We start from the raw sequence: 25379 nt of genomic DNA on the forward strand, positions 1-25379 counted from the left end.
AAACCCATGTTTCACTCTCATCTACAAGGAAACACTAATTCACCTGTCAGAAAATAACTGACATTTGATATATTATATTAAATTTATTCCTTCTTTTTTTCTACAGCTACAACAATTTATATATAAATATATTATAAATAATTTTTAATAAATTATTAATAACTTGTAAAATACAGGTCACGTGATTAAAAATAATGTTCTTGATTTTAACCATAATCTTATTTAATCCCTAGAACATATATAAATATACACAAACCCAAACTGGAGTCATGGCAATGTAGCCGGATATATGATTTTCTCTTAAATTGAGAATCGTGATCATTTTGTTTAATAATCGATCCTTTTAAAAATTTGAAATATTTAAAGTATTGTTAAAAAGCCCAATTTGGGTGGAGAATAACGACCCTATTAAGATTTTAGCCAAAATAATAAGATGTAAACCTCGAGATTTGGCATATAGATTCAAAGAATTTTCTGTCATCTACACAATTATTAGTTATCGGGAATTTATATTTATTATATTTTAGGATCCTTCGGTATTATATATTTTTCTCATAATTTTTATCAAAACACCTTTTACGAATTTGACTTACATATCTACAAGTTTTATTTATTGAATTAAAAATAAAATTATTTTTGGATTTTATTAATGTCTATTTGTTGCATTATTCTAATTACAATATAAATTTTATTTTTTGTTATAATCTAATTTTATTTTATAAACGGCGTAACCTTACTTTTTTAATATTATTTTACTTTTTTGTATTTCGTTTTATATTCTAATTTATATTTTAGAAAATGTATTTATACCTTAAGAAAAGAAAAAGAAGTTAGTTAATAAAATATATTTTTACTGACTCGAACCTCGCACCAAATCGTCTAGTCCCACATCCTCTACATGGTGCCCCGGGTGAGGATTGAACTCACGACCTTAAGATTCGCACCATATCGTCACCATCCATATTCTTTTCATGGTGCCCTCTGGGTGGTGGACTAGAAAGAGATGACTACCTATTATGACTCTACCTTGTGCTTAACCTATGGAGATGACTACCTATTATGACTACCTTATCTATTGTGACTACCTAATCTACTGAGATGACTATCTAACCTATGGAGACTGCTTAACCTATGGAGATGACTACCTATTATTACCTTATTTATTGTGACTGCCTAATATATTGATATGACCAATGTCTTATCTATGGAGATGACCAAGAATCAAACCTTAGCACGTTCTTTCATGCAAAAAGCTTCTTTCTTCATGGTGTCCCGGCTCTGGATGTTGGACTGGAATATAATAGCCAGCACCTAACCTAATGTGGCAACCTAGAAAGAACCATAATGAAAGTTGGACGTTAGGTTATGAATTCTATATTGTGAGACCAATGATGATTACTTAATATTCTAATTCACGTAAGAAGAAAAGTTATTATATTAAGATTTTATGCCAGGATAAAGGCATGTTATAAATTTTTTAAAATCACTAAAATGTAAAATCATAATGGATATATTTGAACACACAAAAAGCCTTTAAAAAATTATTTATAATTTCTTAGTGAAATATTGATACTAAAATGTAAAATCATAATGGATATAGACCACACAAAAAGCCTTTAAAAAAATTATTTACTTAAACTCTTATTGATATTTTTTGATTTCTTGAATGATGACCAATTGTTGTAAATTAACAACTAAACCTAAAGATGAATTCTTAGATATAATTAAATACAACCATTAAAAATCCTAAACAAGAAGATAAAACTTTAATTTTAAATATATTAAAATGTACTTAAAACATATGTATTAAAAGGGATTGATTTAAATAACCCTTATAAGTAATGCTTAATATGATAAAAATGTTTTTGAAATAAAGCTTTTGAAGACAAAAGGTTATGTAAAAATTAAACATCAATTTTAGAAAAATATTGTGTGAAATTTAAATTTTTTTTAAGAGAGGGAAAGGTGCATAATATTTTCATATTGTAACCTCGGAGATTGAAAATAAATTAAATACTAAAATGCAAAAATTAATTAAACACTAAAACGCGAAAAAAATAAAAGTCATTAAAAAAAATTAAAACGCTAAAAATATAACAATCTTATTGATTTATCATTCTTCATTTATTCTTATGGTGAACTATTATTTCTTATTCGCAACTTATTTATGATAATAACAATTTCGGAAAAATGATAATAACAATTGAGTACTATCAAACAAGCTATGATTAATGGAGACAATTTACGATATGGATATCAAGCTTGTGATTAAACAAACCAACGTGCAAAATCGAATTGATCAAACCAACGATTGGGACAAGCCAACGTTATGATGATTTGTGATACAACTTGATTACCAAAACGATAAACCACTTGGACAACAAACTCTCTATGACTTCTCCGATGAAATTATCAGAAGAGGGAGAATGTTGCATTATTCTAATTACAATATAAATTTTATTTTTTGTTATAATCTAATTTTATTTTATAAACGGCGTAACCTTACTTTTTTAATATTATTTTACTTTTTTGTATTTCGTTTATATTCTAATTTATATTTTAGAAAATGTATTTATACCTTAAGAAAAGAAAAAGAAGTTAGTTAATAAAATATATTTTTACTGACTCGAACCTCGCACCAAATCGTCTAGTCCCACATCCTCTACACTATTATAGATCTAGAAGATAAGCATATAAAATTATTGAAATGACAGATATAAATAAGAACCTTTTACCTTTTCCTCAGCTGCTTATAATAATGTTAGTTAAAATTTCTTAAAACATATAGATTTCCTTCATTGTATAAGTATGGTATGATATTAGCAGCTATAATTCACCCAAAATTCAAGCTTTATTGACCTATTATCAATCTGCCGCTAAATTTTTTAGTAAAAAAAATTATCCATTTGGAAAACCTGTAGGATATACCACATGCAGATTATTCAATTGTTTGTTTGGATGACTTTCTTTAATAATTCTTTTTATTCATATGATGATTTAATTAATATTTTTAATACCTATGTAAATTAATTTTTTTCTTGAATATAACACCTTCGCCATCGGAGCGCTTGTTTTGTAGAATAACATTCTCCTAATGAAGACGTGGATATAATAATTTGGATTTTTTTGTTAATATATAAAGACTAATTTTAATAAATAATTATGTTATTCTTGTTATATTATCTTATTACAATAAATTTACACTATTTTATTTTATTTTTTATTAGTTAATTTTTTGCATCGAGGATAAAATTTTTTCAGATATTAAATATGAAAAGGATCGTAATCCTTAAAAAAAATAGATCCTGAATTTTGATCCTTTTATTTGATAAGATCATGATCATTCGATCCGAATCGATAAATAAACCTGATTACAGTTTCAACACTTCAATTATTTGAATTTGTTTCTTCATAACAAGATATTTGACGATGAGTGACTGGATATCGTTAGATATATTTATCATATGAATTATGAATACTATTTTCATTTTTTAAATTAATGCTAAAAATAAAAATTATTTATTTCTTATTATGTTTAATATTTGGCTTATATGAACAAAATGACGAAACATTATATGATATCAAATGGGATATACCACATATATTACCTAAAGTAAATTTTAACAGTGAAACATATCTTATTAATAATATAGATTGTTTCAAAAAATGATGTAGTTGTGATGAGAACACCTCATAATGAGGAATATAATTGTTTAATTGATGAAATGAGAATCTTTGAGGTAAATATTATCTACCAATAAATTTTAATATAATATGCAATTAGAATAAGTCAGAAATAAAACATGAATCACCTATAACATACATGTCAAAATTATTTATACAACCAATATGTTCTTTTAAGGTTTTTATAAATATATGAATAAATAAATAGATTTTTATAGATTGAAAGCTTTTGGATTTACGAGATATGCCATGGGAAATTTTTTATGCAATATCATGAAGAAAAAATAGGAAACAAAGTTTACATTATAATTTTTATTATTTATATACACATTTAAAAATTAAAATATAATTAATCACTTATTGAGTGTACAAATTATTCTTAAATATTAACTATATTTGATATTAATAATATTAATTTAATAAATAAAACCAAAATTTTTTTTTAGATTGATAAACAAGAATATATTCTTGGATATTTCCCCAAAGAATTGATCTATCAATCAGGTTATATATTTTTATTACTAAATTTCTTGGAATCTTGCAACAGACAAGTTTTTGTGGTTCATCTAAATTAAAAATTTAATTTTTAACCACCCCCCTCCCCCTTTAAAAAAGTATCCCATTTAAAATGCTTTTTAATAGGCCCAAATCTGTCTTGCTTAACTATGCACAAATGGATTTTAATTTATCCTTTCATGATTTTTTGATGATATATTATTAATTAAATGATTATATTTGATGCATTTTTTTTATAAAAATAAACAGAGTTAAGCTACAACAGACCTTCCTGGGGTGCCATTACTTTTATTTCTCCCAAAAAGTTATAAAACTAATAAGCAATTAGCTTATTTTTTGACTGGGTGGAGTAGCCCCTATAATTTATTGCAAATTTTGTAAAAAATTATGTTAATAAAACCTATTATTGAATACAATAGTTATTTTATATAAAAAAAATTATCATAAATCATGGAAAAAGAATATATTTTACACATAAAAGTAAATGTCTAAACCATCAATATTTTATTTTACTTTTTAAAGAACAATAAATTTTATGGGTTATGAAACTTTTGAAGAAAACTGTTAAGATACTTTTCTCACTAATATAATCTCATCTCTAAAATGAATGAGTTCACAGATTTCTTACCAACTTCTTGTGCCCTTTTTAAAATAACTAATTTTATATTAGGTTACTCCCAAAGCCTATTTCAAAAGTTTTAGAACAAAGGGGGAAAAAAAACCTGATTACTAAAGTTCTGAAAATTTAACAAATATGTTCTTTAGACTAGTGTTTAATGATCTAGAAAGTCATATATGATAGAGTCTCAGAATGAAATTTTATTTAAATATTTTCGTTGCAACCATAAAATTATCATATTTTTATAGATATAACTTTAGATTTTTGAGAATTTTTATAAAATTGATTTATCCTAACATCATATTGAATTAGGAATTAAACAGAGTTATCGATCTAGGAATACTAATTTTTTTTAAATATTATGGTTGTAACCATAAAATTATCATATTTTTATAGATATAACTTTATCGCAGATTTTTGAGAATTTTTATAAAATAACATCATATTGAATTAGGAATTAAACAGAGTTATCAATCTAGGAATACTAAATTTTTTTTTAAAATATATATATTATTTAAATAACACAAATTCTCAACACACAAAAAACAAATCCTTCAATAGGTAAAAGATTTAAATTCAATCAAATTTATATCTCTGAAAAAGAATTTATAAAATATGATTATCTGTAAAAATACAATCCCTCTTCCCATTTGCTACTAGTATGCTATTATTAGAAAAGTTGACTGTCCACATGTTATATATATTTATAATATACATAAAAACAAATTATTTCTTACAGATGACCACATTCACATCATCAAAACTCAGCCGGAGGAAATCAAGATCACTCTTTTGTCGTCGTTAGATTCTTACACGAAGGATGAACCCCTTAACACCTTGATCAACTATAGAATTCCTACCTTGAAGATTAGCCATATCGATGCCTTTGCTTCTTATGCCAATATATCTGACAAAATAAACACTTTTGTAAGAAAAAAAAATATATATGCAGTGTTTATGACTATTTATAGAAAATAAAGAGGATATAACTGATTTATAATTCCGACTTTTTTTAACTTAAACCGCACTGATTTGATAGGTAATCGATTAGAAAAGTCTAAGGTGAATATATTCTAACCCGGGCCAGAAGTCGCCGGAAAATTATGAATTTGCGGGAATTCCACTCAAGACCCAAAATATGAAATACTTTTTAAAAATGCCCATCTAACAAGATCGAATCGATACCCCACGCATAAGTTGCTATCTAAAAAAATCTTGCTCAATCTCTTCACTTCTAATAACATAATTTGAGTTAAGATTTTTTAAACAAACTGCATTGGTCAAATATTTCTAAAAGATAAGAATTCCATTCGTTTCATTGCCAAAAGATTTTTTAAAAAATGATGGCAGGTAAAATATGAGTAAATTTTTTCTTTGTCTTTCTATTTTTTTCGATTATTACTCGGTTTTATTATTATTTTTATCCTACGGAAATGGGGAGATGCTATAGATGTCTAAAGTAAGGGATTTTCCTGACTTTCTAAGGGATCATAGTCAGTCTATTCTGATCATAATAGATTATTCGGGTCTAGAATGTTTGGTATATGATATGAGCTGCTATAAGGCGCAGGCTGATGTCAGATATCGATAGTGAAATTACTTTGGTATCTACTCCAAATGCAATTTGGTTCAAACCCCCTCAGAGTACATCAAATATATTTTACATTTAAACTGTTCGTTTACGTAGTTAGAAGTACTCAACATCCTAGACATTAATCTCAATTGTTCACCTTGATCAGGGCTTCCAGCCATTCATGTCCTGTTAACAAACTGTAGAAGTTGTATCGATATCTAGGAAGAAGATCTGTGTAATTGTAATGTGATTTTTATATATAAAAGTGTTATGAAAAAGTTTTCTTTTTGGCTAATTTTAATTACCGATGGTGTTTTGCATGATCTAATAATTGGTCGTTTGCTTGGAACTAAGGAAGTCAGAATATCCTGGAGTTTATCAGTATCCTATAAACCTGGAGGCTATCGGCGATGATAAGAATGAGCACATATGAGCCCACCAGATTCGGCGGGAATCCGTTAATTATTCGAAATTTGTTTTTCAATATTTAGAACCTTAATTGTTTTTTTTTGAGCGTTTAAAAAAAGGATGAAGACCTTAAAAATAAATTACATTTAAAATACGTCAGAATATAAAAACAATGTGCAGATTTAAAAAATAAAAAAAAGTTCTGACAAAACGGAAATGCCCTTAAAATTGGTCGACATTTTGAATTTCTTTCTTTTTTTTAAAGAAAAATAAATATTTAATATTATTTTTATCGATCGATATGGTATTGTCTGGGAATAACATTGCTACGAGGGTATTGGTTAATATTTTTTAAAAAAAATTAACTCTTTTCTAAACGAAATAATAGCCAATACATTATCAACATGCTACGAGGGTATTGGTTGAATTTTTCTTAAGTTAACTCTTTCTTAAATCAAATAATAGCCATTTTTAATCAAAAATATACATTATCAACATGCTACGAGGGTATTGGTCGAATTTTTCTTAAGTTAACTCTTTCTTAAATCAAATAATAGCCATTTTTAATCAAAAATATACATTATAAACATGCTACGAGGGTATTGGTTGAATTTTTCTTAAGTTAACTCTTTCTTAAATCAAATAATAGCCATTTTTAATCAAAAATATACATTATAAACATGCTACGAGGGTATTGGTTGAATTTTTCTTAAGTTAACTCTTTCTTAAACCAAATAATAAGGCATTTCCATTTTTTTAAGTCAAATTTTTTTTTAAATGTAACTATACATAATTCGAACCCGCTAGAACTAATAGAAGGTTCCTTGCGACCGGAAGCATGGCTGACAACTCGAGCCAACTATTTTTACGGACCGGACCGGAATTTCGCATTTAAAAAAATATATTAGGGACCCTGGCCGCGTTTTCAAAAAAAACATACATTTTTTAAACTTTTAAGATCGTCAACACGGCTATGAACCTCGAGAGCTCCTCTAAAACTTACCTGAAGATCCAATTGGAGAACGGTACATTTTGCCAGCTCCGAAACGGGAATCGGTCTACCGCCGTCTACTACTTTTGCGATCCAAAGGGTGTCAATCAAATTCATTACTTCAGCGAGGTGGCCACATGCGATTACAAGCTATTCATAGCCACGCCTCTTTTATGCGACCATCCCCAATTTTCGTATGAGATTACATTTAATTTTAATCATTGTTAGTGATTATCTATCAGATACCCGGAAACCGGCCCGCAACTAACCGAAAAGTCGATTTTCGAAAGATAAATGTAAATTATGTCAATCAATGAGTTGTTGGAAAATCATAGAATAGAACATGATTCATTTACTGCTCATAATCGTTTGCCATAACACTTTCAAAATTATTCGAAATAGCGGAATTTTAAAAAAAATCCTAACCTGGTTTAAAAAAGTGACAGTTTTTTCTCCAATACGAGCCGGGAGCTACACAATGACATAATAATAATACCTAGACTGCCGATGCATTCATAATAATGCACTTGAAAGCGTCGTTGAATGCAAATCAGCTGTACCCGCCATTTTGGTTAATCGATATAGCAATTATTCTCATGTTAAGAACTACTATTAAATTGATAACTTGCTTCCTTATAATCTCGAGAATGATCAGACAATTCTTTAATAAAATTTGCGTCAGACATAGGAATAAATTGGCCTCTCGTTTAAAATTTTTCAATAATGATATGGATAATAAAAATGGCGTCTCCAGCTGTTTTTCATTCAGGAACACTTTTAATGAATGCATCGTCAGTCTAGGCATTATTATTTGTCATTGGGACTACATTAAAATAAATCGCTTTTTATTGGAGTTTAGGAACCAAAATCTAGAACTATCAGAGCCGGACCGAGATTAGCATCCTTAGGGCCCGTCTCATTTTTCGAAAAAAATAATAGAAATGCTTAGAATATTTTTTTTTAAATACAAAATAGGGTTAACGATCTTTTGAAAGAAAAAGATAAATGACATTTATTTATAAAAAAATATTAAATCTTTGGCAGAAGGAAATTGTGACAAGAAGGAGTTAATAAATAGACGATTTTTGCATGAAATATATTATTTATAGTGTTAGAATGTTTAGAATATATTGTAAAAAATAATTAGAGAAAAATAAAATTTTTTTTTATATTGGGACAGCAAATGGTTAGGAACGGGTCAACCTTTTAACTAGGGTAACCTTCTTAACTATTTCTAGAGTGAAGTAAACATGGTTACCCATCGGGAACATAGAATTTGTTGCGCTGGAACAAAAATAAAAGTAGTTTTTTTTAATCATCAAATCGTGGAGAAAATGGACCTAAAGTTTCGCCAGCTGTAATATAGATTCAGTACTTATACCGGATCTTAGAAATTCTTATTTTTTTTCCCCCGAAACCAGTGACGCCCTTTAATAATATTTTTTCATTTATCAATTCCCCCTCCACTCCTTAAATCCATAAAGAATTAAAGCGAAAATCTCGCCCGTGTACTGCTACAACGTGGCCAAGTATGCTGAGGGTCTAGGAAAAAAGGACAAAGTGGAGGACCATCTAAGAGATTGGAACTCCAACGGTTCGAATCGAATGAAACCCAAAGCTTTGCTCGACATGGAAAGAAACGATTTTCAGCATTATATAAACTCCCAGATATCGGTAAGAAGAACTAATAAACCTATTTAATTTTTTTTTCTTCCCATTTTCGGATTAAAAAATAAGTACCATCTCTGCTTTATATTTCCCCAAACAGATATATGTATTGTACGCTACATTATTATATTTTGTATCGGTATGAATTGGCGCGCTTTTCTCTAATCATTTTTTGGATCCATCTTTCCTTCTTTATATTTAAAGGTGGGCTAAGGAGAGTGAGAAGGTCGAGTGAATGATTACATAAGGATTGGATTTATAGGCAAGTATCACAACATTTCTTCTTTTTTCTTCCTTCCTTCCCTTTTTAACTGGAAATAACACCCTTTTTTTTTACTTGGAAAGTTTTCCCTTATTTTACCGCTCTTTCGATATATTTTTCCAGTAAAAACATTTTTTTAGACGTAAAAATAGCCGTATTTAGAAAGCTTCCTCGGCAAAAAAAAAATGAATTTTACAATATACTCCCCTTTTGATTGGATCTTTTCTCTTCTGTGGGACCAATAAATTCTCTTGAAAAATTTGTAAAAAGATCTACATTATGGGTGGTGCTAAGTTACGAAAACTGACAAGTACCAAGGTGCCACGCAATTGGTCCATTTTCTAGTGCCCTATATGTTAGGGATTGTCTGTGATTCGTCGTAAATCGGTGGTAGGAATCGTTACAGTGTATATATATATATAATAACTGACAAATGTGTCACCCAATCGCTTACGCACCCAACGTGATTCGATATTGACTGTTAAGCGACAGTCTTAATATTTGGGAAATATCCAAATATTTATTATATTTTTCTTAAATCCATACAGAAAATGCCAGGCACGGTACAAAGCGAGCCAACTCCTCGTCCTACCGATTTTGTCGAGGATAGCTTAATCACGAGGAAAATCAATAAACCCCCAAAATTCAGCAGTTACGAGAAACTGAAAATGGCGAGCAAAGAGAAAGGCGAATTGGTTCACGTCAATCATGATGTCGATCGAGAGGATCACGCAAGTTCGATAGATTTGGAAGTCTCGTCCAAACTTCTGAGCTCGAGGCAAGAAAATTTTTACAAATCCGTCGTTACCTCCAAAAGCCATGTTTTAGCGTCGACAAAGGTCGAGAGAGATTTCGTTCGAGGCCAATATTGTCTACGGGGGGTAAATATTTTTTTTATTTTGTTAGTGTTCGTTTTAGAACCCTTTTAAGTAACTTTATTTTTTAAAAAAATATGTATAGTAACGACGCGATACAAAAAAAGAATCGTTACTAAAGCCTTCCCCCCCCCCCCCCCAAACCGCGTAATACTACGGGTAACTATTAAATAAACGCGTTACTTTTTGTGGTACTAGTTACTTTATCTCCCTCTTATGATATTTTAATCGTTACATCTTTTAAAAAAAAATAAAAAGCTTAACGATTTTTATAAAAAATAAAACGTTTTTATTAAATATATTACGACAAGAGCTAGCCTTCAGCATCCATATTAGAATCAAATATTAAGCACCTTAGATCTTGCATAAGGATGATGGATTTATTTTTTTAAAAAAATCATCGTTCCAAAGGTCAAACCTACTCCCGGAAATACAAATGTTTCACTCTTTTATGCACATGGAAAATAAAATAATGATTAATTCAATTTTACAAAATATATAAAAATTATAATCGTAAAAATTTATATTTAGTTATATTTTTTTTTATGAGAAGAGAAATTGAAATTCATTTAAATAAATTTACCAAATCCCCCTTCTCAAAAACAAAAAAAAAACTTTTCCAGATTTTAATACTCTTTTGAATGTTAAAAACCTAAAATGTTTGATAGATTTTAAACTTATTTACGATTATTGATTAATATCAACGAATATTTATTTATTAAGAATGTTTGCTATAGAATAATGATCAAAATGATATATCTTCTAAACCTTGAGTTTGGCCTAACTTGAAAATTTGCGCATTTATTAAGTAATCCTAGATCTGTATATATATATATATAAAAAATGCCGATTGGATTTTATGATCCGAGTTTCTATTTCCGGTTTTAAATTTTTTTTGAAAGCAATATAAACTATATTGCTTTAAAGGCCTACCATTAGGCTAATAACAAAGAAATTTAATTTGACACTTCTAGCTTAATTATGTCCAAAGATATTGTAATTTTGCTCAAAATCTTAATTTTCAAAAATTTAGAGGCCCCATATCTCAGCCGCTCTTTGGAGTTGTTGGAAGCTAAAATTTTATTTTTTTTCTCTTCTAAGGTATAATGTACAACCACTCTATAGAAAATTTTTATAAAAATCTGAAGGGGCCGGGGTTGAATTTGTCATGGAATTCACCATATTCATTTTATGGGTTATAAAAGTGTATTATTAATTAAAATTTAGATAGTTATCTCCTAAACGTCATTTTTTTCATTATTATCTCACCGCCAATAATCGAGGCCATCAAATCTATTTTATATCAAGGGAGGTCTGGGTTGGTGGAAATACGAGTTCTGCCTTTGGAAACACCTGATTCAATACCACGAGGAAAAAAAACGAGAGTCGAGCTCGGCCGACGCGATAGAATCGGATGACGACGATTCCGAACCTGATTGGAGCGAAGAAGGCAACGCGAAAAAGACCCGCATCGATAATAAGAAAAAAATGGGCGACAGCTTAATCGTCGTGACTAACGTGACTCTGGGTAAATGGAATCACGCTACACACTTGGCCTGGGTCGAGAGGGAAAAACTCAAGATCAAGGGTAAAACCAGTAGCGGACTAATTCCCCCCGAGCAGAAGTTAATAACCAAATTATCGTTTAGCGATGTTAAACGGTTGATTTTGAAACCGATTTATTAAAATAGGCCTAAACTCAATATTTTAGCCAGGAGATTTCGATGATACATGTCCGAACCTTCGTTCCTTCCATGAACAAAATCCTCAGGGTTGCGTAATATTTTTTCTGAACCAAATATTGAGTTAGTCGTCGCCCAAAACGAGCCGTTTAACAACAATAATTACCATTTGTTATAAATACACTTCTTTTTTTTTTGCTTTATGCCTGAAGATTTTATCTGTAGAAGGGAACGAAGGTTTGGATCTCTATTAGCGAAAACTCATGGCTTAGGCAATATTTTTATGCCTAGAATATTGAGTTAGCCGTTTTTAAAAAATCGGCCCAAAATGTGCCGTTTAACAACACTATTTATATGTGACTCCCTTTTATTTCTTTCTTACTAGCGTCGAAATTCTTCCCATTTTTAATAGTCTTTTTTTATACCCCGCGTTTTTTTTTAAAAAATTAAAATATCTCAAATTATTGGAATCAAATCAATTATGTTCATTTTTTTTTTGGCGCAAATTTTCTTAAGAAGAACGAGTGTGACTTATTATTACTCTGGCGGAGATTATTGCGACGAAGTCAAGTCTCCCAGAAACGCGACGATCAAACTGAGGTTCGAATTTAAATTTTTGCGTTTATTTGTTTACGCCATGTTCGGGTCAGTAAGTAGCGCCAATTTTGAAGAGAGAAGAAATTTTTTTTTTTAGATAGTGCTAAATTTAGCATTCAATCTTTTTGGGGTAAAAACCGATGACATTAATACTTAACCTATGATGGTGGTTCATTCATTTTAAACGTATACATTGAATCAAATCATATTGAGCCCACCATTTTGGTAATAATTTGGGACCCAAAAACCAACACCGGGAGTTCTTTCATATCTTTTTATACCGACCGAACGACCGTCCCTCCACATTAAACCTTTTTTTTATACCCAAATCATTATTTTTCGACACGGGTGCTATTTACCGATATAAATAGTAACTATAAATAAACTAAAATCATTATTGCCCAAAATCCTAACATTTTAAAGGTGCATCGTCAAGAAGGATAATCCGAATTACATCTCAATGTACCTATCCGAAATATCGATTTGCAATTACGTATTCTCGGTAATAATATATTACTAACTAAATATCCTCAAATTACATCAATCATCTTTACAAATTATCCAACTTTTTTCGAATAGTATTACAGTTTGTCACTAGGTTTTTAGAGGATACTACTTTTTTATTGGTGGAGCACATGATATATCTGAATTTCTATTGGTCATTATTTAATATTATATTTTAGAATAATTATTTCATTCCCACTAGTTTTGACACATGCCATTTTTCTCAATTATTTTTTAAGGTCGATTCTCCGATCATATGTTCGCTCTTGGATAAAATTGACGAATATGGTTTCCTCAAAAAAGCCGACCGTAAGCGTATACCACCAGAAGCGTGACATTTATACGACAACGATATTTTCCAAATTTAATATATATTATGTTTTTTTTAAAAAAAATAAATAAATATCTTAGTCATAATTGTCATTATGTCAATCAAATTATTTCGATAAAAAATATTTATATATATAAGCTGTTAGAACGATAACTTTTATATATTTTTTTAAATATAATAAATTAATATATTTTTTTATATTAAAAAAATAAATACAATAATATATATTTGTTATATTAAAAAGAATAAAATATGGCACTAATAATATTTTTGTAAAAAAGTATTTATATATTTAAAAAATAATAATTAAAATGCATTTTTATTGTAATACTGGGTTTGTTGCACTTGGGTTTTTAAAAAAAAATATATATAAATGCTACATGGACGATTTATAAATATATAATTAATTTTTGATTAATTTATCAATAAAATAGTAAAAGAAGTTTCTAGTAAATAAATATGGTGGCCTGCGTCTAAAATTTGTAAAAGTTATTTTAAATAAATTATAAATATTTATAATTATTATGATATAACTAAGAATAATTAGAGGGAGAGGGGCAAACTAATTCACCCAGATAAACCTGAAAACGAGGGGGGGGGGGAGAAAATCCCAACACATTTTAAACATTATTTTAAAAAAATAATAAAATAAACGACATTGATAATTTAGGTAATGAATAATAATTATTTTTACATTCTATACTAATTGCGTTATTGGGAATGTTTAGATATTTTTTTGTAAAATGTTTAATAAAGGCGATCACCTGTTTATTTTTTAATTTTACTCGCCCCATGATTTATCATCACTCTGAAGGCCTTTCCCATAGTACCAGATTCGCAAGACGACGTCGTTAATTATCGCGGTATCGATTCCCGTATTTGTTTCGAAGTGCGATAAATTGTGGCCTAGTTCTCCATCTGTTGTAAAACCTTTCTCGAAAAATGATTCGACCATGGATCGATTGAAGAGGGCGCCTTCCCAAAATGACAGGCCGAATATCGGTTCGTCGCTATTTTCTAAGGGCGGAAGGGGTAGCACCTTCTTGAAACTACCTTTATTGAGGTGTTCCAAATAAGAACTTTCGATGAATCCACCTTTCGCGACTTTGTCGCCGTTTACGGTACAAAGATGGTGGCAAGCGATGTTCGGACGCGTTACGTTTTGACAATAACGAGCGCACAGATCCGGAAAAACTGATAAATCTCTAACCGATATATCAATCTCACTAGAGGAAGCATCTCGTTCGACTTCGTTGTAGAAATTGGACAGGACAAGCCTTATGGTGTCGTGAAGAAGCCTGAGGTAAAGTCTCTTGTTGGGCGGAAAGTGGTCGGACGATAGGTTGGGGCTCATATTGACTTCCATCAAATGGAGTTCGAGATTTGAGTCCAGCGCGAAGTCGAACCTCACCAGCTCAAAATACGCGCCCTTTTGGTTCCAACCCTGGTTGGCGGAAAGCATTTTGGCTCTGTTGCGTTTTAAAACGTCAACAATAACGGTTCTCGCGCGGGCCCATATTTTTGAATCGACGTTTTTTATGCGCAAATGCGCGCGGCAATAATTATCGAAGGCGGTTTTGAAGGTAGAAGAATGGTTAAGGTAATCACCGGATAAGGACGGTATCTTTAAATGATTAGAATTTTAATTCTGAACTATATTGGGCGTATTCGCGCGTTTTTAAAAAATGCCCAGTTTTTTAAATTTATCGCCCTCTTTTAATTGGTGTATGTTTATACGGCTCGTTTTGAGCCGATTTTTAAAAACGGCTAACTCAATATTTTACCCACAAAAAATATTGCCTAGGCTTCGAGATTTAGTTAATAGATTTGTCCAAACCTTTGTCATTTATTAGCAAAATAATCTACAGGTTCTTGCTTAATATTTTTTTTTGAATATTATATTAAGTTAGCCGTTTATTAGAATATAACAACACTAAAGGGTGTGTTATACCCTAATAGGGTAGGAGATATATCCTAACCTTTAGGGTTAGGGGTACTCTTCTTAGTCTAAGAGTAGAGACAGCTGTTTTAGATATATATATATATATAGTAATCATAAGAAAACGACCGACAGTTACATTTGAAAATAGTTTTATTCCAAATGAACATTCTCTTTTCTACCGAGTATTAGTGACGCTGCTGTCATTTTAATAACCTCTAACAAAATGTATCCAATCCTCATGTTAAAGAAAAACCACTTTTTATAGCTTATTAATCAATCGATTTCTAGTTAAATGGTTGTGAAACTGTTTTTCTGACTATAAATTTAAAAGATAATAAGTTAAAGCCAACACAAAATATTTTTTTTTAGTGGTGGAATTTCAAGTTGGATTCATTTTCCTCGACCATAATAATTAATATGTTAGCGTCAGACTACTGGAATAACTGGACCTTATCCTTCTCCTTGAACTCTTAAAGATTAACAAAAAATTAGCAGCCTGAAATTTTTTGTTTACAATAATATTCACTATCACCCCTTCCAACAACCTGCCACAATGGAGTGTAATCATCGCCGATGACGTATTTGTCTTTATCTGACGGATCGAATGGGTGGTAATCGCGAGGGCAAAAACGGAACAACACGTCTCCCCAATAAACGTAAACTCTTAGGGGGGACAAGGAGGTTATCAGGACGTACATTCCTATGTCGAATTTCCGCCCGTCAATGAGTAAAGGATCGCGAATGTAGGTTTGAACGAACGCTACTTCCTCGTTGGAAGATGTTGCCTTGTTACGATACTTTGCCATTATAAGGTCCGGCTCCATTATTTCTATTCCCCTGTGGTCTTTACTCTTGAGCACCCAATAGTATTTGGAATCGGGGAATGATACGTTGTGGTAGCTGTTATGATGTACCTTCAGCTTGATTTTGTGGTGTTGGAGTTACGGGTAAGAACGATTTAAATGAGTGATTAAAATCATTTAATTTTTTTTACAATAAAAATCATGATTTAAATCTTAGAAAATATCTGCTTGTATTTGATTATTATCTTATTTTACTGTATTTTGTATATTATAAGTTGCAACGATTAATTGCTAAAATTAATTAACAAAAATGATTTTATACTTGTTAATCCCTTTATGTTAATTTCTCAATATAATAATAAACCTCCTAAAATAAAAAATATATTTTAATTATTGTTTTAAATTTAAAAGGAGAATACCTATCTAATTATTTCAATTTTTCCCTTTTATGTATATCGATATTCAATTATTTTGAATAGTAAAAAAAAAAATTAATTAATGCAAGTTTATATATAAAAAAAAATTATTAATTTTTATTCATCTGATAGTTTATAAAAATTTACTCCTTCGCAAATTATAGATTTAATAATATAAATATAAAATAAAACCATTATCAAGTTTAAAATTATTTATTACTGATTTTAAATGTAACGTAATAAAATTATTAGGCTATAAAACAGGTTGATTCAAGCCGGTTTTTAAAATGGCTAACTCAATATTTTAGCCAGAAAAATTATTATCTAATCATCGAGATTACGTTAATGGATCTCCTTCGTTCCACCTATGAACACAATCCTAAAGCTTGCGTAATATTATTCTAGATGAAATATTGTCATTTAAGAACACTCTTATTAAGTATAAATGGGGCAAATATTAAATATCAGTCTAATATAGCTTTGGCTATAGTTAATTTTTATATTTAGCATAAAAATAGATTTTGTTCAATGATGTACTAAAATGAATGGATGCTTCCATATCTAGGAGGTTATTTACATCTAGGACAAGATATTTTAATTATATCATAAAATTTGTTTTTAAATCAAAAAAAAATATATATTGATTTAAATCTATTTTTTTTTTAAATAATATTTTTTAATAAAAATCATTTTTTTTCTTCTCCAACTCTATTTTGGAGTGTAAAATGTAGCTATCAATTTTTAAACAAATTAACTTGTTAGAGGAGTTAAATCATAATTTGTGATCACTTAACTCAAATATTATAAGCCCTCCTAAATCACTTTTTTTAGACTTTTTTTTTGTGTTAGAGTATTCAACGGTTGTTTTGTGTTTCTAGTAGAGGTCCGCAAATAGCAAAATTGTCAGAATTTTTATTTAAAAATAAAAGAGCCAAACCAAAATATATGTTGTTGAACATCAAATTAAGTGACTATGGGGAGTGATTAATTTCAAAAAAAAACTATACTTTATGGATTATTACTTCTTACTCACGATTACCCAACTCGACCCGAATTTTTTATCTTACCCAGCTCGGCCCATTAAAGATTTTCCCGGCTGAACCGGGCCGGGCATTTGCGGATCCAATAGATTTCTAAATCTTTCGCGATTTACTCATTTTCAAAACAGATATGGAACTTTAGTTAAATTATTTTTCTTTCTTTTAAAAACACGTAAATCTCCACACTCGTTTTTCTTCAAATCATCACATTTTCGATCGATCTCACCAGTTATAACTACTAAAATTTATTACGTACCAGAGACCTGCGGTCCCGGCCCGGATTTTCCGGGCCGGGTCAAAAACCGGGCGGGGCCGTCCTAATTGTTGCCTCAAATAATTGTTTTCATATGTAATTGTTATTTAATTTTCTCAACAATTTAAACATTTCAATTTACCTTACAAATTTTAAAATTCGAATTAACTGCCCATCCTTAAAAATTATAAATAATTTTTCTCTTTTTTTTTGCAATTACACGTATTTGACATTTTTTATTGGATATTTTTTTTTCTTTTATCAATATTCAAATCGCAACGTAAAACAATAGCCTATCTTTCGCGTTTCGAAACGCGTGGTTTCGTGACGATCTCTAGCCTATTCCTGATATAAAATAAATAACGCCATAATGTTTATATTTTACGTGATCTACGAATAGGGATAACTGATTGGGCAACGTGAATGCTAAGGGCAAGTAACGCGGTCTATTCTCCAACCCTTCCGCTTCGTCGTAACGCATCAAGCTGGCTTTACTCGTAATAAACCCCGAGCCAGGAAAATGATTTATCTGGATTATAATATAATTAAATAATACTTTTTTGGGGGATATTTTTTTTATTGTTCCTGGTGGATTTATTTTTTTCCCCCATTACCACAATAATATTTTTTCCTTTTTTAAAAAAAAATAAAAGGCAAACCTTGTGATTGTGATTTATAGACATTAGTCCCAAGTCGGTATCTATGAATGGATAATCGTGATGCCACAAGATGTGCCACCCGTCAGCTGGGTCATGGATAATTTGGTGACCAGAATATTTGAATGTTTCGATGACATGGTCTAGATAACCGGAAGTGAGCTAAGCATTTAAAAAAATATTGATCAATTAAAGAGAGAAAAATGCTAAAAGATGGTAAGTTTTTTTTTTACGATAATCATGGTGGAGTAGAATGGGGGGGGGGGGTGAATTGAGGAAGAAAAAAAAACAAATTAATTTGCTTTTAAAATCTAAGAACTTAGGCTACATTCTTCGATTCTTTTTTTAAAACAGCTGATTTACTTCTTTGAAATAATTCTAAGCAGAGGAATGCACCAATATCAATTTTTCTTGCCAATTCATAGACTCGCGGGTTATGGGGTTAAAATAGGGTAGGTTTCGAAATCGCTTAAAAAAGTGGTAATTTTATACTATATCATCCTATAAAAAAAAAACTTTTTAAAGCGGTATTGAAAAATAATATTAATCGATTGTTTAAGGAAGTAAGTGCTCGTATTTAAATTGAGTTGATCCCTAATGAGGGAGCGGGGCGGGAGGCGGAGGAAAATAGCTTAAATGTTTTTCAAATTAAGAATATTAGCCATCTTTCCCCAAATTTTTAGCGATTTTAGGGGGGAAAATAACTCAATTGAAATATATAGTATCAGCTAACCCCTACCATCTAATTAATATCACCTTTAAAAACTTCTACGAGATATGAACAATAGTCACAATTTTTAGCAATTTAGAACGGGAATGAGCGGATATGACATCAATTGTACGTTTTAAAAAAAATCACCGATAAAATATAGACACTAGTAATAACTAAATTTTTATTTCACGAAATCTTTTCTTCTTTTTTTTTAAAGGTATTATTTCTAGTAATGATTATAATATCATTTTGAGATGTGGATATTCATTAGGAGTATCACAATTTTCAATCATTTACTGAGGAGCTATTTTTTATAATTTGAAACATCTGATTTGAACTGGAACTTATTCTAACATGTGTAAAAAATTCAAATCCTCTGATTTATATCCACTTTTATATAGATTTTGCACAACCCGGCTGGCTCGCATTTTTTTAAAAATATATTTATTTTTGATTTCTATCGCTAATAATGGGCCAGGCTGGGCCTGCAGGTCTCTGATATAAATTAAAGAGTATTTCCAACAGTTCGAAGTTAAATCGTCTAAAATTCACAATTTTAAGATTTTAATTGTATTTTTGACCAGGTCAAGATTTATTAATACGAATTTATACACAGAAAATTATTTGATTTCTTGCATTTATTTAATATATATACATCTGATAATTTCCAAGCAATTTTTTTAAAAAAAAAAACAATATTCTAGATATAATCTTAATTTATTGGCTATTTTAAATTAGCCAATCAGAAAAGTGAATGTATTTACGATCAATAGTTAGGTAAATCCTCCTATACATATTGGAATAGGATTTCCGGTTAAATTTTATAAATTGCTCTAAGCAAATGATTTTAAAAAAAGTGAGCCTTTCTCGAACATATAAATATAAGAATTGTGAATTTAAGATTAAAAGAATTTCCTTTTGATGATTAGATTCTTTCTTTTTCGAAAGATGCCAATGAGGCTTAAAATAATTTAATATAATAAAAAAAAAATTTAACCAGGAGTTAAAAACTAAAATGAAGGCAATTACAGGAAATGAGAAAGACAAACTATTTGGTACAGGTTTATTTTGGTGAACATAAATATAAAATACATTGGATCTTATCTAAGCCACCTAATACAATAAGAATTGGGCTTATTCAAAAAAAAATAATTGTGGTTTCATTTTGAAAGATTTTTTTATTGCCAATATTATAAAATATTTGGCATTTTTCTAAATAAGAATTAAAACTAATGAATTTTTTCCCCTAGTCCTTAATTTAAACTCAAGGTCATATAAAAAAACATTTAATTATAAAAATATAGCACATATATATAAAAAAATTTTAAAAAAAAACCTATTATTAAATTTTTTAAATAATTAATGTAAATTAATAAGGAAGTTTAGACATATTCTTAGTTCATTAACACAATTAGTTTTATATATGTTCCTATCATTATTAGTTTAAAACTAATGATAACTCAAATCTTAAAATATAAATTAATTAATCAAAATAATTATATTTACATTATTTTTCCCTTTGACTAAAATTTTTAAATTAATACGAGAATTTTTTATAGATATTGACTTAGAAATTGTGTAATGATCAAATTTATTTTGAGAATTCTGCAAGTATTTATGATTTTCTTCCAATTTGTCGTTCATCTTCATTAATAAATGTTTAAAACTTAGAACTTCTTTGTTGAATTGAGATTTTATCCAATTTTGTAAATAAAAACCTTCTAACTTTCCTATTTCTTTTAAAGATAGGTATGCTTCTGGCATTTTACATTTGAAATTTTCTAAATATATTATGTTTATAAATATTGTAAATATTGTTATAATAATTAGATAAATAATTAAAAGGCTAATTTTTCTAAATATATTGGTAAATTTTAGCATTATTGCACTTCAGCTGTTAAATTCTAATTTTGTTTGTATGAATGCTAATAAAGGTGTGGAAAATAAATCAGCGATTAACATACTGCCAAAGATCACAAGTATGCTAATAATTACATATGTTGTTATTAGTGTTGTTAAATGGCTCATTTTGAGCCGATTTTTAAAAACGACTAACTAAATATTTAATTAGGAAAATTATTATGCAAGCCTTATGATTTTGCTCATATGTGGCACAAAGGTTTGAAATTAACGAAATCTCGAGGCTTAGACAATATTTTTATGGCTAAAATATTGAGTTCGCCATTTTTAAAAAATTGTCTCAAATTGAGCCGTTTAACAACACTAGTTGTTATACAAGAATGATAGCAATCCGATATTTTGTTGTTGAGAGATAATAATTAGATATTTTGTTGTACCAAATATTTTAATTGATAAAATTAGATAATTTGTCTAATAAGAATGACAGCGGCAATAATTTGCTATTTTATTGCATTATTAGAAATAATTTACTTTTTATATGGAAGGTAACAAAATATCTTTAGTCAAAGTTACGTTACGAACTATTTAAAAATAGTTTAATAAGTAATTTATAGTTTTTGACAGAGGTAACTCTAACTTTTATTCAAGACAACTTTTAAATGTGTTTATAATTTTGGTCATATTTTTATGTCATCTTTTTTCATTCTATAATATGACTGCGCTTATTTTAAAATGAGAATCGTGTATAAAAAACTTTAAAAAATATAAATATTAGACACAAGATAAATAAATTAAATAGCATAATTTATGTAATATTAATAAATTAAATAGCATAATTTATGTAATATTAATAAATTAAATAGCATAATTTATGTAATATTAATAAATTAAATAGCATAATTTATGTAATATTAATAAATTAAATAGCATAATTTATGTAATATTAATAAATTAAATAGCATAATTTATGTAATATTAATAAATTAAATAGCATAATTTATGTAATATTAATAAATTAAATAGCATAATTTATGTAATATTAATAAATTAAATAGCATAATTTATGTAATATTAATAAATTATATATTAATTTCAATTTATCTAAAAAAAAATTGTAAAATTTTATTCTAGAGATTGGGAATGTTTATAGGCCTGGTCTCTAAATACCTTACCATAGTTAGAATCATCTTCGTTAGCAAAATTTCTTATAATATTGCAAGCATGTAAATGTTAAATATTTCAAAAAAAAAAAGAGTAATTCAATTTATATTTTTTATTAAGCGTTAATCCTTTTTCTTGCTTATATATATATTTTTTTTTTATAATATCCATCCATGCTCAATTAAATAGAAGAGACTTCATTCTTAATTGTATTATTCGAATAATTCGTTTTTAATTTATTAAGAAATTTATCATATAAAAATATAAATAATTTAGAAATCTGGAGATGGTATAAAAGCTTTCATACACAGAGTTTGTATTTAATATTATGTTATTTGGGTTTTATCAGAAGTGCCTGCTTTAAAGTAGTCCCAGTCAAATATAATATTATTTTCTTTTCCAATATAAATTTTAAGCAATTTTAAGTATAACAATATTCTTCTTTTGTATTTTCATTTTTCAATTTATGTGATATATATTTTTTAAACTATGTGATTGTTTATTAAATAAAAAATAAATTAGAAATACCAATTTGGAATTTTTTTAAAAAAAGAGAAATGAAATCTAGAATATTTAATCACAAACATATCAAAGTGTAAAATAATTTTAAATTCCACAAATAAGCAACTGTATGGGTTCCATAATAATAATAAGTTTGTATTTCTTATGTACCTTTTGACGCCGAAGGAAAATTTAAAAAAAAATCCCAAAAGAAATTGAAATAAAAAATGTATGTAAATAAAATATAAAAAGGTAAATAAAAAAGGATGTAGAAATAATTGAAATAAATTGATAATTAGATAAATATTAAATTGGTAAATTGGAATTTCTTTGGAAATATTAATATCATTAGAGTTACAGATAAAAAATTATCATGTGATAAAAAAAAGAAATATATTTATGGTGAACAAATAATAAATGACGTCTAACAAATTTGCTATTATCATAGCGAAAAATGCAAAGTAAATAATGAGAATAGTTTGAACTAATGAGAATATATATATAATTAAAATTATGAGACATAAGGAATCGTAATAAGAGGAAATATGAAGAATAAAAATCGATTACAAGTGCCAGAATGATATTATAAAAATAATAGAGTATAATAAATACTAAAGGATTCAATAATCAGGTAATATAACATGTAGTATATGTGATAAAGAAAATATGTAAATATATATCAGAGGGAAAATTAAATGGATGGGTCAAAAATAAATATACAAAATATGCGGTGTCTGTGGAGAGTTCGGACATATAAGCAGAGATTGTAATCAAAAGATTTGCACCAATTGATGTATATCCGATTAAATATACTAGATGTGGAAGTTTAGGACATAATAGTTAAAAATTTTATGTAACCGCCTATAGAATTAATAAAAATATTAGAAGAATATTACAGTAGTGATATGAAAATGTTGGACATTAAGTGAAACGTTAAATTGGGAAGTATTTCTGACGGCAAAGCTTGTAACCTCAGCGTGCAATGCTGTTAGAAATTGGGTAGAATATTATATCGGAGCAAAGGGAGTAAAGTGATAAAAATATGATGACTTATTTCAAATGTAGGAATTCTGGAACACTGTTCCTTAGAGTTTCCAGAAAGATAACTAAATGGTAACGAAAATAATAGAAACATACATCGAAACCCCGAATTGGACATTAAGATAAAAAAAAATAAAGAAGTAAAGGAAAAATCGATGTTTAATATATTTGTAAATAAAATACATTCCGTTGATAGTGAAAGTATAAAGAATTGTAAAATACAGGCATTTTAGGTATTTAAGAACTTATGAATTAATGGTTCAACACAAATTTACATTATTTACATGTGGTTAAAAGGGTCATATAGGTTATCTTAAAAATTCAAGTTAAAATTGTCTATCATTAAAAGCTGCTCAAGATGATATGAGCAAAAGATTTTGAGAAAATATTTTCCTATAATATGAATAAAATGAGGCTTTTTAGCATTTCAAAACTAATGAATAAAGGGTTCAACCTAAATTTTGTTAAATATATTAAGTTAAGTATATTATTTATATGTGGTTGGAGGATTTTATACTAAAAATTAATTTCAACTCCCATTAAAAATATTAGTCTCCCTTTCATATCAACGCTAAGAATGGGCTAATATTAATAATATTTAAATTCCTGATTATTATAATTAAGATTAACACATCAATAAATATTTTATTAATTATTATAAATAATTCTTATTATATGCATATTGTTTATGATCTTCACAAATAATAATTGTAATTTTTAAAAAAAATTAATTACTTCTAAATGCCTCTTTAGGTTTGAATTGCTAATCATTGAAGAAAATATTTTGTTTTTGCACAAAGAGCATTTTGCATAGATCATTGTATGATTACTTTCATCCGTTTCACATAAAGTTATAAAATACTTACGTAAATTATGAAATGGTAAAAGATTCTCATTCTTATATCTGCTGTCACATCAATAGAAGTAGATGTATCATCTTCTAAATCTATAATGGAGGACATTATTAAAACCTAGAATTTATTTATCTTATTATAATATAATTAAATAATATAACTTATGTGATACGTGATATATTGAAGGTTCAACAGAGCTACGCTAGGTTTTCCTCATTTCCATCTAATTGGAACTAATTTAATTTGGGTGTAAAAGTAAAAATATGAGGAGCCCTCAAATACGTTTGTGGGCAAGCCACACGTATTTGTAAGCGCAACATTTCGAAAAATGTTACATAAACCTCTATAGGCTTATTAAAAAGGATTGGGGCAGAAAAAGAGCCTATACCCGATAACTTCAGTATAATTTAATTACTTTAAGGGTGGGTAG

The 25379-nt window shown here is 28.4% G+C and overlaps 2 protein-coding genes across 2 annotated transcripts; one reads left to right on the forward strand and one right to left on the reverse strand.

The window, feature by feature from the left end:
- The first annotated feature begins 3484 nt into the window (after positions 1 to 3484).
- Positions 3485 to 13735, forward strand: LOC135929331 (endoplasmic reticulum lectin 1-like). The gene is made up of 13 exons (XM_065465864.1): positions 3485 to 3613; positions 3654 to 3740; positions 3785 to 3862; positions 3903 to 3980; positions 4131 to 4188; positions 5559 to 5746; positions 7759 to 7985; positions 9276 to 9465; positions 10270 to 10602; positions 11905 to 12221; positions 12795 to 12878; positions 13299 to 13377; positions 13619 to 13735. Exons 1-13 carry the CDS (start codon positions 3500 to 3502, stop codon positions 13712 to 13714), a joined length of 1929 nt encoding a protein of 642 aa, XP_065321936.1. The 5' UTR covers positions 3485 to 3499; the 3' UTR covers positions 13715 to 13735.
- Positions 13736 to 13975: 240 nt separating this feature from the next.
- LOC135929579 (probable tubulin polyglutamylase ttll-15) lies at positions 13976 to 21431 on the reverse strand. Its single transcript, XM_065466232.1, has 5 exons — positions 21039 to 21431; positions 18824 to 18982; positions 18550 to 18693; positions 16198 to 16572; positions 13976 to 15334 (listed from the first exon to the last, which is right to left on the reverse strand). Exons 1-5 carry the CDS (start codon positions 21411 to 21413, stop codon positions 14492 to 14494), a joined length of 1896 nt encoding a protein of 631 aa, XP_065322304.1. The 5' UTR covers positions 21414 to 21431; the 3' UTR covers positions 13976 to 14491.
- Positions 21432 to 25379: the final 3948 nt, after the last annotated feature.

This window comes from Gordionus sp. m RMFG-2023, chromosome 5 (genome assembly GCF_954871325.1).
Source record: "Gordionus sp. m RMFG-2023 chromosome 5, tfGorSpeb1-WG-v2, whole genome shotgun sequence".
NCBI classification, from domain to species: Eukaryota; Metazoa; Nematomorpha; class Gordioida; order Chordodea; family Parachordodidae; genus Gordionus; species Gordionus sp. m RMFG-2023.

Excerpts from the sequence above, each read along its gene's own strand:
- LOC135929331 (XM_065465864.1), top strand. The coding sequence starts at position 3,500 with ATGCTAAAAATAAAAATTATTTATTTCTTATTATGTTTAATATTTGGC. Across the intron at positions 3,614-3,653 it reads TACCACATATATTACCTAAA|ATTGTTTCAAAAAATGATGT; the intron begins GTAAATTTTAAC and ends TTAATAATATAG. Across the intron at positions 7,986-9,275 it reads TGCGACCATCCCCAATTTTC|AATTAAAGCGAAAATCTCGC; the intron begins GTATGAGATTAC and ends AAATCCATAAAG.
- LOC135929579 (XM_065466232.1), bottom strand. The coding sequence starts at position 21,413 with ATGCTAAAATTTACCAATATATTTAGAAAAATTAGCCTTTTAATTATT. Across the intron at positions 18,983-21,038 it reads TAGTCAAAGGGAAAAATAAT|CTCACTTCCGGTTATCTAGA; the intron begins GTAAATATAATT and ends TTAAATGCTTAG. Across the intron at positions 16,573-18,549 it reads TATCCCTATTCGTAGATCAC|CTGAAGGTACATCATAACAG; the intron begins GTAAAATATAAA and ends CACAAAATCAAG.